Source organism: Rhea pennata, chromosome 2 (assembly GCF_028389875.1).
Source record: "Rhea pennata isolate bPtePen1 chromosome 2, bPtePen1.pri, whole genome shotgun sequence".
Lineage (NCBI taxonomy): Eukaryota > Metazoa > Chordata > Aves > Rheiformes > Rheidae > Rhea > Rhea pennata.
The window spans coordinates 16,650,709-16,663,786 of NC_084664.1; the positions used below are offsets into that span (position 1 = coordinate 16,650,709).

The 13,078-nt window shown below is 34.9% G+C and overlaps 1 protein-coding gene across 2 annotated transcripts in view; it reads right to left on the bottom strand.

Moving 5' to 3' along the window:
* ZEB1 (zinc finger E-box binding homeobox 1) overlaps positions 1-13,078 on the bottom strand; it is a 126,201-nt gene that overhangs the window by 13,815 nt on the left and 99,308 nt on the right. For both annotated transcript variants that reach the window (XM_062568947.1, XM_062568948.1), the window contains exons 2-5: positions 12,648-12,848; positions 6,566-6,628; positions 4,942-5,103; positions 1,214-1,416 (exon numbers count right to left, since the gene is read on the bottom strand). In XM_062568947.1, coding sequence (XP_062424931.1) covers positions 1,214-1,416; positions 4,942-5,103; positions 6,566-6,628; positions 12,648-12,848 — 629 coding nt within the window. The remainder of the gene's footprint in view (positions 1-1,213; positions 1,417-4,941; positions 5,104-6,565; positions 6,629-12,647; positions 12,849-13,078) is intronic.

Below are 13,078 nucleotides of genomic sequence, written 5' to 3' on the forward strand. Positions count from 1 at the left end.
GGTTTGAGGTTATTCCAGACCTTGTGAGACAATAATATCCTTGCAGCAGGATGGCTGATACTTCTTGTAGTAATTTTTCTGATTTAATTTACCTATGAGTATAAATTCTCAGGTATAAAAATGCACAACACATTTTTAACTCTGTTAAAAACAGACTTCATGATAATTTATAGAAAAGGGTTAACATGTAAAAGAATATCTCCCATATTATTATAAATTATATATTATAGATTATAGCTTTTCAGTTTAATGGAAGTTCTTCTGCAAGAAATAGTAAAGGAACTCTCCATTTACTTTCTTTTCATTCTTCATTTTTTTGTATCTTTCTTCAGTGTATCTCTCCTGTCTCCTCTCTGAAGAGTCTCCATCTTTTCAGTCTGTTGTCAGAAGGCATCACACTTCCATGCCCCTACCTCTCTAAAGCCGTGGTAGACCACATATTTTTTTATTCTAGGGTAATTCCTGGCTATTTCAATGAGTTTCAATTGGTTCCTGAGCCTGAGTACCTCAGATAAACTATGGAAGCATGTAATGGAGATGGATTATGGCAAATAATGGAGATAAAAGAAGAAAAGCAAAATAAGGAAAGGGGAACAGAACCTCAGGACCTTCAGTAGTAATGAGCTGGCTAAGTTACAGAAGGAAGGCATTTCAAGTCAGCAAGTTCAGAATAACTTCAAGCTTTTTTGTTGCTTTATTTAGTATTGAAACACTGTACTTTATGCACAAATAATTATTTATAAATTGCCTTATAACAAGGTTTGTATTTACAAACTATATCTCACAGTACAAGCAAATGAATTGACACAACGTTTTGTCTCTTTAAGGCAAAACCAGACACATTTAACTCTGAATTTGCCAAATGGGATTTAAGAAATAAAAATTTAGCTGTTTCAGTTAAGATTTAAGACTAAATTCACAAGAGGCACAACTTGTGTATTATTAGCCAATGTACAGAAAAAAGAAGTGCAATAAAGTACTTCCAAAAATAAAAATTTATATGCAACTGTGTTACTAAGATGAATGAAAGCATAGGCATTCAGATTTAATTCTTTGTTAGCCAGTGAAAAAGTCTGACTTCAGCAGTAGGTTTGTTAAGTAAGTGCTACAGGTTTGGGACATCAGCATATAGACAGTCTGATATTAATGTCTTATATGCTTGGTATTTTGCTTGTTATAGGGGATAATAAACACTTAATTCACAACTACTTACTTGATCTCTTCCTGATTTATGTGATGTCATGTGGCGGTCAAGCTGTGTTCGATATGCAAACGTGTAACTGCATAAGGAGCAACTAAAGTTATCTTCATTTTTTTCATGGCGATATTTAATGTGTTCCTTCAGAGAGGTAAAACGTTTGTACCCTCTATCACAATATGGGCAAGTAAGTAGTTGTGAGAATGCATCTGGCGTTCCTACATAGGAGAGACAACATACCATGTTTAAATAAACTATAAGCTCTAAGCTTACTAACATCAATAAACCTGCTTTACATAGACATATATGACTGTAAAAAAGCTGCTGGAAGCTTCATATATTTTAGGAAAGGAATAATGATTATTTAGATTTTTTTTCACAGGCATTAAGTTACTACTTATGTATGGTACAGTTGCACCAGTGTACACTGGAGAATGCCAGCACAATATTATTACCCCAAACCACTGAAGTTAGTCTACTGGACTGCCCTAAACAGCATTAGAACATCTGCATATACATTTCTGATTAAAAAGTTGCCTGAAAATTGCAAAACATGGTTTCAATCTTTCTAGGTCTGGTTAGCCCAATCACCAGCAATCCTGGAATCATGCCTACAAAGTAATTTGTCACTGAAACATTTAATGTTCATCCTGTTTTCAGTTCTGATGGAATAAATAATATTTGCAAGCTGTAGAGAAGAATTTCTCTCCTCCCTTCTCTTTACCTAACATGGAATTATAAGAGAAGGGAAAACTTGAAAAAATGAACAGAAATATGGTTTATAATTTTTATAATTATACATAAACATGTACTTTCTAGTAGAATGTACTGTCCACAGGAAAAAGAGATGAGTGACAGAAAGAACAGGTATCAAATGATGCTATAAATAAAATTCTAATACAATCTATGGAATTATTCTAGTGGCTTTGATGAGGTTACTTCTCTTTCAGTAGATGACAAAGTGAAATCCTATTGAACCTTAGTATTAGTCTGACAAGAATATTTATGAGAAGTCACCGTGTATGAAATTGACTCATTTCTTAACATCAAAATATATTTTTCCTCCATATACAGTAATTCATCTTATGCTCAGAAAAATAATTTAAAAAAGATTTTAAAAAATATTTCTTTACAGATTATAGGAGTGTGCTATACAGATAATATTCTATACAGATAACAAGAGCGTGCTTACATAAATGCAGGGCTTGCTGTATTTATCAGACTATCAATCTATAAGGTGTAATACATTCCGCTGACCCTTCTGATCTTGCATGCTTCAAGGGAAATGGACGGCAAATTCTGCAATAATGCACCAATCCCACTGTGCTGAGTTAACAGTAGGAGATGCAGGTGGAGTGTCGTTATTCTACACCCTGAAGCATCAGGTGCAAATTTATATAGAACATCATTTTAAGTTGCATAACTATAAACATTACTAATACTAAAAAAATTAACCAGTACTTTAGGAAGTACTTCTGAGTTATTTAGCTGGATGACCTCTTTCAGCAGTCATTACCATAGATTGATTATATGCTCCATAAAGTAGCAATTCCTTTTGTTTGTGTGGAATTTACTGACTTTCTATTTATTGAACATGCCATTGCTCTTGCAACAGCAGACAAGGCAAATGAGAAAAGTCAGATTAGTTTTTGTTATTGTTAAAAAATAACCCTTTTCCTTTCACGTAGGTTCTTTTTTCCACTCTTCATAGTAACAGGATGGCAACACTCCTATTTCTCTGTTTTCTGTGTTATTTTACTCCTTTAAGTCTCCACTTTTCCTGAATTTCCTAGAATGCCCCCAAATTAACATGCCCCTAGATGTGTAGACAGAGTATGTTTCCTCAATTATTTTTTCTCACTTAACAGTTCATTTTACATGACATACTTCACTTCAGCACAAATACACCTCAATGGAAATTTCAAAAGCATGTTGGCTTAAGTTCTGTTTCCACTGAAGCAAATGAGGAAACGGCAGTTTCACAAAGCACATTAATAAAGACCTTCATTCTCTGTCACTGCATTTCACCAGTTCGCTGTTTTGGAATTGTATAACATTAGCAAATACCACTATTTTGTTGGCATTTTCTATTTTAAATGATTAAAACACCATTCTTCAACATCATGATTCTCAGAATTCCTCCATGTGAACTGGCTAGGTGTGGTACAATTTAAATTATTAATATAAATGTTTACTTTTAATGATTACATGGAAATCATATTGCAAGTCTGTAAAACTAATGACAATCTTTACCACTGCAATCACAGATTAAAATTTTAAATGATTTAAATTATAACTTTAAGAGGTCACTGTTGAATATATGTCTTACTTTAATTCTGGAAAACTTGTAATGGGAAACAAAAAATATTAGGTCCTATTTCTGTATATAAATAGGCAGGTACACAGTTCAGATTTCACAATTTCAATGACTTTTCACTAATAGTATAAAACTTCTGAAATAACAGAACAAAATTATTAACATTACCCTATTCATAGTTCTCCCATAGACTTCAATACAATATAGTTACAATGACATTTTGTATTTATATATATACATTTTTAAAAACTATTAGAACACAAAATCTCCTATCCCTCTATGTAGAAAGTTATATTCTTTTGAAAAGCTTAACTCTATTCCTATATAGCAATGAACTCCAATCAAGTAATACGGTTTGGTTGAAACTCTGCAGTTTTTGTGTTTCAACACCTCAGGAAGCAGCACAGTTTGCAAATGCAATCTGAACAGGTGTGTTTTCAAATTTGTGTCTCATGATGAAGAAATGAGTAAAGTATGACCTGTTTTCTCACTTCAAAAGAAAATTCTAAGCTTGAAATTTCCTTAGAGAAAAAGAGATTTCTATTTAAATCTAAAACTCTACTACTGAATTTGCTTCCTACTGTTTAAAAATAATCAAATATAGAACAATGACTTTTAAAATACAAATCTGTAACAGTGGAAAGATTAGCTAATTAAAAGTGAAGACTAGTCAAAATAAAGTTCTCATTTCATTATGAAATGATATTTTCAAAGTCTATTAGATAAAGTCAGTACTTCATAATAGGCTACCATTAAGAAAAATAAGAAGTCATTATTCTATTTCACATAAAGATTTCTGTACAAACAAAATTTCTGGTTTCTCCTTTGCTGTCTTTTCAGGAAAATAAACAAGCACTGTCATGGACTAACCAGCTAATAAAAAAACTTTTACCTAATAAATTCACTTTTTTTCTTTACAAACATTTTTTTTAAAAGATCACATAAAACACCCTGAATTATTCTTACAAAAGACCACATTTTCTTCATTCAGTCCAGTTATATTTAATACGCTGCTGTGTTCTGTTCTTTCATGTAACGCTGCTGAACGCATGTATGACAGTTTGATTTTATATTCCCTATTACTGAAGATACCATTTAGGGTATTATTGAAAATACCATTTAGGTATTTATAAATGACTGCAGTTACCAAGTCAAACTTTCATTCTGGTTAAATATATCAAGCAATTCTCTGATGACTCAAATAAAACTAAAATGCTGGATTTTAAATCTAGGGATGTCTGATTTTAGAGAGTAAATGATATTTTTAAATGATGATCCCATCATCTCATAATTATTGAAGTTAGAAGTTCATTTATTTCAAGAGCTACATGTGTACGCATTCTTGTCTTTTAAAATAAAACAGAACTTATGGATTAAGTGCTTAGTGCAATTCATTGCTTGAAAACTGAACTGGTGACATTTTTACCATTTTCATCCTGACCACTAGCTTCTGGTGTGCCTTGTCTCTGGTCCTCCTCAGGTGCTTCAGGGTAAATAACAGCTGTATCTTCTTGTTGAAGGAATTCTTCGACATTAGGGTCATGGTTTTGTTCATTTTCTGCATCAGAATCACATTCATCTTCTTTCACTAAGAGTAGAAAACAAGATACAAGACACCAAGTGAAACCTTTAAAATGTAAAATATACCTAACCTACAGTAATTTATGTTTGCAAATGACCTCTGTTGAAGGATTTCAAAACCCTTTACAAATACAAGCACAGTATTCCTAAAATCAAGCCTTTTACGCTGCAGAAAAATACCAAGTTTTAAAACAGATACTGTGACATTAGAGAAACTCACTAAAATCCAAGCTTGCCTCTTCAATTTAGTGCATTTATATCATTTTGGATTTATCTGTTCTCCTCTACTCTCTATAAATCTTGATTACAATATTAATCACGATTCACTCCTTGTATTTTGAATGACAGCTTACAGTTGAAGCTCCTTTGGCTCCTATGTTTTTAAAAGTGAACTTGTTGCCTTCAAGACATTTTTTTTGATGTTATTTAAGACTTGTTCATTACTGCAAGCCTGGAGGACATATTTAAATTTTGTGCGACAAGTTTGTTGGCTGAAATGCAGCAAGCCTGAACTTTGAGTGGCTTGCTCTTCACAGCTGGAAATGAATATCAAAAAGGTTGCTTCAGACCAGGTTAACATCCTTCAAAATCTTCTAAATTAAAACATTAAAAAAAAAAAAAAATCAACAAATAACATTTTTTTAAACTGTATTTCAGTGTTAACAAATAAGAAATTAAATATTTAACTTAACATTTCACATGACAAATATTTACTAGCAAGTAGTTGCTTAAATACATTTTTCATAGAGTTTACTTTTTACCATCATGAAATATTCTGTGAGAGCTTCGTCTGTGGCACTCTAAACCATGACAGATTTCCTCCTCTATTAATATTGTGAAGCATATTTTTAATACGAAGGGGAAGCATTCCCATTCATCTCTCAGTGTGAAGTCTCATACTCAATTTGCAATTTGACACAATCGGGTGTTAGATTCTTTTTATGACAGACTGCAGCGTAACACACAGTGCAGTTCTTTGTCCTCTTTTAGGGATACGCCACTTTATAACTAAAAAGAATTTGATAGTCTACAGTTGTAAATATATCCACTTATATTTTTTTAAATAGGGTTTACTCCTATAACATCTAAATATGCAATGTTAAGGGGATTTAAAAAATACTGTATAACAATATTTTAAAAGAGCTGCATGTAAGTCCTTAAGCTATACAATAAATTTTTTTTCAATGTTATCGAGAAAAATATAACAAAATAATAAAGCCGTGGACGCCTCCCACGCGAGAGGGTGGCTTGGTGCCCGCTGCCCGCAGCCCCTCCAGCCCCAGGACGTCTCAACGGAGTCCGGCCTCTTCTCTGTCACCTGCGACGGAGTTGACCATTTAAGGCCTCAAGCGTGCAAGAGCAGTTTATAAAGAAAAGCAGGAGAACCTCAAATATTTCACAAAGATCCTTCCTTAGCCAAAATTGAATAGCACTTTATGCATAAGCAATGCAGATTAACAAACTAGTACCTGTACATCCAACTTCATCTGTCTGAGCTTCAGGCCCCAGGATTTCCTTTGCTTCTTTCCCAGCTGAAATATTAAATTTCACAAAAATAAGAATGACTGTTAAAAAAATGCATCTAATACATTTGAGGAAATGGCTCTTAAGCAATTGTTTCCTGTTCTGAACTCGAACAACATTCTTGCAAAAATACAGATTCCTCATCACCACAGCAGCACGTAATCGGCCGCCACACCAAGACGCTCCGCGGTTAAAGAAACCAAACTTTGTAAGGGAGCAACACTAAACGTTTATATGAAGACAGGCAAGAACAGGGACACGATTGCTGTCACACATCCAAATTTTGTAGTGTGTTTTCCCAGCAAATATGAAGTGAGCTGCTTCAAAAAAAAAAAAAAAAAAAAAAAAAAAAAAAAATCCTATCTACAAATGCAGCTACCTGATACACCAGAAGCCAGAGTATCCTAAAATTAGTACCTTTATTTTTTCCAATTAGCAGTTTTGGGAAACAATTGGTGATTTGCTGGTACTGTCTGCAAACAGCTACAAAACACTTTTTCTTTCTTGAAATCTCTCTAGGAACCACTTACAAGCTGTGGTGGTTTAAACAAACACTGACTTTAAACACACGCTCCCTACTTCAGATCACCCGCGTACTAGAAGAACGTTTCAAAAAAGAGCATCGATCGGCTGCAATGTGGAGGAAGAGCCTGCGTGTTTGTACCCGACCGCCACGTAACTCCGCAGCGCCCGGCGCCGAAGCTTTGCCAGCTCCCGAAAAGGCCCGGGCAGCCGGTCAGGCGTGGGACGCCCCCCGGTCAGCTCACCACAGACCACTGGCTCCACTCGATAAACTGCTCTGGGTGGCCCGGCTAACGGAGCCGCGCTGGGCAGCCCCGCCAGCAGGCTGGTAGCGCCGGGCGGATTCCTACTGGGAACGTCCCTGCTGCCATCCTGGCCGGTAACTGGCTTCTGGCAGAAGTGCACAGGAAAGCTCTGGTGGCAATTTCATACTTTGCTGGAATTGTAAAGAATATTTGTTTTCGACTCCTTCAGTACCAGCATACTACGTCAGGATATGAGCGTGCACTAATGGACAACAGCTACGTGTTGTTGGAAATTAAAGCATTATATCACCGATTCATTTTGAAGACTTCAGATGCTTCAGAGCAGCACTGCAGAAAAAGCCTCCAGTGATAAAACACGTTAGAATACACTACCGGTGTGAACTCAAACGGCAGTGCTTATATTTTTATACACCTTACTTCACGGTATACAAGCGTACAATACAAGCGTATTTCAGTACGCTTTCGTGGCCATAAAAGAACAATTGATGGAAAAATCATCTGGTATGGCTATTCGAAACCCCAGCTGCCAACCTTTTTGTTACAGGAGAAGCCAATTTCTCCTTAATAAGTAAGATGATAAATTTTAGGACTACTTTGAGTTCTCAGTTAAAAATGTCTTCCTCAAAGGAAAAGACTGCTAATTCATCTACTCTGATAAAATCCAATAGATGCCAAAAGGTGCAGAAGCTATTTCTGCAGGTATATTCATAAGTAAGAAATATGCTTAAAAGGATGCTGTAATACTTAAGCCTTACTCTAATTTTAATTAGATCAAAATGATTTCTTGATTAAAATCAAGAAAAAAATCAATACATATTTTATTGGTGAAGATTGGATTGTTAAGTAGTCGTATTTGGGGCTCATAATACCACAGATTTAGTTCAGAATTTGTGTGACGGTTGGTTACGCACAATACAAATTTAAATCAAAAAATGTCTTAGAAACATTTATGACAAAACACAATATTTTTCTTCTTAAAAAGGGTTTGTGACTTTTCTCCCTTGTAAAATTGGTTCTGTGGAAGGGGACAGGGGAAATATCAGTAAATTATAAATTACAGAAATTTAATGTATAGTTTTTATAGCAACCTCCTCTATCGTCAGAACAAATAAAAGCTGTACTTCCCATGATAATGTCAAGGAATTTACAGTATTCAAGATTTCATCTCAATACAATTAAAACCAATCTCAGATCTAATAATCATAAACTCTGTTTGGTACTTCCTATTACCTAAACGTGGGGTATAAGACAAAGAGGAGACTTTTCTAGAGTGGGGCTATCTTCCTTGATGCTGTATGGATAGTTAATAATTCAGTAGTTGTCAAGTAAAGCTCCATCTTTATAGCAATGTATGTTCAGCCTAAGAAGGCAACTGTGCATTTGCGTACTCAGAAGCCAATTACCATGCTGCAAATACAGCTTCTGTGAAGCAACATGGCAGTGGGGGAATAGACTTTAAAACATTTTCCATCAAATAGAAGTCAACGCTCTGAGTTCAGAAATACTTTGAATTTTCTGCTGAATGATCAGTTAAACACAGCTCTACACCTAGTTTCTGGGACATGAATGTGAATATCCATCTTCACATTTTATCTGGACATAGATCATTGTAAAACATTTTCTTGGACTTGTTCTACTTACTCTTCTTAATTCCCATAAAGTACACAGAAATAGTAGTAGTAATGCTGAAAAAAATCCCCTCTTGCTATTTAGAAATAAGGACAAGTTGCCATATTCTTAATAATCTCTATAGCACTTGTTATGGTCATGAAATCAGAACCATCCAACCATTGAGAAACTCTAAAATCACATGAAGTAAGGCCTTACTTCCAAAGGATGAGTGCCTGGACCTCCAATAGCTAATTCTTGAACTGCGTTACTACTCAAATCTGTTCTTTTTTGTGTCTAATCATTACTTAAGAACAGCTGCTTAGAAATATGGTGGCACTACCTAGGGTCAAATGTTAATAATTTTCAGATGACAGTGTACTAAGAGTGAATATGAATGACGCTACAACTGTGTCATAGGCTGAGTGTAAAGATCTACGTGTGGATAAGATACCTGATCAAATTTCAACTGCGAGTAAAATGGAACTTTTGGTGGGAGGTAGAAAAATAAACTTTACTGACATTTCTGCCACAATGTTATCTTCAGAAATAGGAATAAATTCCAAAGCCCATCAAGAGTTTCCAATCTGAATTCTTTAGAGCTAATTTTCCCATACAGAACTTGCACGTAGCAAGTGCTGTTTACTGTTACACCTGGTTATTTGCTCCCGTGAGTAAAAACTTGACCAAGAAGATGCCAGACTTTTTTTAGCCCTTCTCATACCCCTGCCCCAATGTAATTAATACGTAACCGTGAAACATCCTTGCTCAGCAACCAGGGCACTGACAGCAATATCTGTACCATCTACGCTCAATTTAAAATTTCATGAGTTAAAGGAATTCTCGAGCTCTAAAAGGAGCTTACACCAAAAATATAACTTCACTAAGTTTTTAAAGGTTACTACAGTGTTTGGACAGTTATTCCAAATTTTCAGTTTTTCAGAAATATCTTAGCACAAGGTCTAATATCTCTTGTTTTCCTAAATATTTATAATACCAGAACAACAATTTTCAAGTATATATTAATATAAGGCGTCAATAGGGGTTTAGCTTTTGCTTTTTTAATTGCATCATAGGCTTTAGTTTGAACTAATGAGAAAAAAAGAACATATTATAGAATCATCACACACATGAATGCTGGCACATTGCCAACAACTTGTGCAGGATACACGTGGTTCACTTCTTCAAACTTGTACAACTGTTTCAGTTAAACCTCCTGAGATACACACCTTATATTTAAAACACCTGTTCTGAAGGTCTTTTAGAAATTCAGTTAGAATGACTGGAAACGGAAGGAAACTAATCTGATAAAGAAATTTTACGTATGTTGTTTCTATTCCAGTGCATTTGTGAACAGAATAAATATGTAAAAAGCCCACTCTGTCAAATTCAGCTAAAACCAGTAACTTTCAGTACTACTTTAGTCATGAAACACAACTTATTAAAATTATTGTAGTATATGTTTTCTAAAAATAATCACCCATCTGCCCCATTTTTTTCCCTTTAAGACATACAAATACCCTAAACACTCTTTTCTTAAGATTTCTGACATACAATCAAGATTGATGACATGTTTTTGAGCTAACACCTTTCTTTCTATGAAAGCCATGAAAAAAATGAACAGAACTTTGGCACAAATCAAAGTGCCATGAAGTGTAATTTAACCTTTATTTTTCTCATGTAGCCATTGTCAGAAAATCAAACATTTAAAAATCTTTGCTAACAAATGAAAAATTCCTGGACTGATACAAAGACAAGTTTCAGAATATTTTTTACATATGAAATTATGCTATTTTTAGCAAGTATGTGTAACAATTGTTCAAATCTTTTGTCTAACCAAACACTAACAAAAGCCTGTTGTAATAAACAATGACCAAGGCAGAGAAAAAGCATTTGTAAGTGCTTAATGCTACAGATTATAATAGGTATATGAAGAGAAATTATCACATAATGCCCAGCACTAAGTCAGGACTTCCTACAGGTTTCTATATTTGGAAATATATACAGAGAATAAGCTTAACAGTCAGGTCACCTGACTTTCCGACAAAACTTTCACAAAAAAGCCTGATATCATCTGGCATCGCTTTCTCAGAATAAGGTTGCCTGACGCTCTCTGCAGAATTAAGTAGAATTTAGTTCAAATGCTTCACTTCAACAAATAGATTTTAAAAGGTTGAAATGACACATTTGAAATAAGAAGTCAAAAAATATGCCGTTACATGCCTGGAATTCTGAAAAGCTATGGAGAGTTTTCTCAGGCAAAATGCTGTGTTGTGACTAGCTGTGGATATATCTCTGAGAAATGTTTAGCCTAGATCTGTATGCAAGGTGCAAGGTCCAGCAGCTCTGATACCCACCACTGCATCCAGATGCATACTTCAGACTTCCCAGACTCATGTCTGTGAGGTTCAAGAAATAAGCTATGTTCACCAAATTTTTAATGTAACTGTAATTCTCAATATACACTCTGCATATTGAGGTATCTTGAACAAAGATTTTGTAGGTGAACTAAGAAAATTACCCACCTAACTAATAATTTAGTTCCAAAGGTTCCTTTTACTGCACAGTATAGCTTTGCAGTAGCAGCTACATAAAAACTGGCTGACTTGAAGCTATTCTTTGAACTCCCAGCTGCTGTCTCTCAGCTGGCTGGTAGTTATTGAGCACATGAATGCTTTCAGTTTGTTTTGATGTGCAGTCATGCAATTTGTCTTAAACCACCAGTTTTAACAAAGTGGACAGTAAAGAACTGTTGTTCGAGTTCAGACACAAACAGAGACATACTTGAAAACATTTTGTTTCTTTCATGGGATAAAGACATTCTATAAACTTAAGCATCTGCCCCAATTTAGCTCAAATGTAAGCATGCTGTGTGGTATTATTAAACTCAGTAACAGAATACATAGAAAAATGGCTGATTTCCTGATTGCTTCAAATTTGCTGCCTTCCTTCCAGTGCTTTCAAAATACAAATTCATCATGAATGAGGTATCAAATTCTAAAACTAATGATCTAAAAATTTAGTAAATATGAATGATGTTTTCTACCTCAAATAGTATCATTATGTTCTTCAAGGTCTTCTTCCATCATTTCTACTGTCTTAATCCTTTTTTTCTTTCCCCAGGTGTTATTTACTTTATTCTGGCTTTATTTGGCTAATGAAAAAGCAGAAACAGCTGCCAGGTAGAACATTACATCTAAGTGCTATTTTATTTTGTGTTTTTGGCTTACTTCTTACTCCCCAAGGTACACCTGAACAGATCTTGAATCTTACTGGAAGCTGTGGCAGAGGCCTGCCACATAAAGGACATGGGAAAAACTGAAAAAAAGTAACTACTATCTGATCGCACTTGAGAATGCTGTATCCATAGTTCTGGATCACTTGATTAACAATAGAAGTGGAATGAACGCATCTTGGAATCTGCCTCAAATACTAAATAAAGAACTTATAATAAATACAGTAGAAAATCTGTCTCTTACTTTGTTATGAATATTAGATGTTTATTGCTTTTGATTCACTTTAGTAACACAACGAGCAAAAAATTCTATGGAATTTTTCATTTTTAGGAAAAAATATATAAATAAAATACATAGGAAATGCTATATAGCATCATCAGCGAAGATGAACATACCTTCATCTTCCCAGCAACTGTTTGTACTCCCATCTCTTTCACTATTTTCTGGTAATACTGCATGGTCTGTTGGCAAGTCGTCATCTGGCACGCTAGCATCACAGTCTGCTGCATCAGTTACACTTTCTTCTTCCACTATATGCAATTTATCTTCATCATCTGAATCTGAGTTGGCTTCTACCACATTATTGTAATTGGTAACTGTGGAGAGACAAAAAGCAAAATGTAGATCAATATACTCTTCATTTACAGTTGGGAGGTTCAAACTTTTCAGTGCTGTGGCCAGATGCTCTATCTGAGGCATCTCTGGAGCCACATGTGGGCATGGCAGTGGCTTATGAGCAACTTGGACATACGGTGGCACACTAGGAGACATGGTGGCACACCAGAAGACATCTGACAGCTGTTGGGCTTCCAGCACTGCTAGGAAC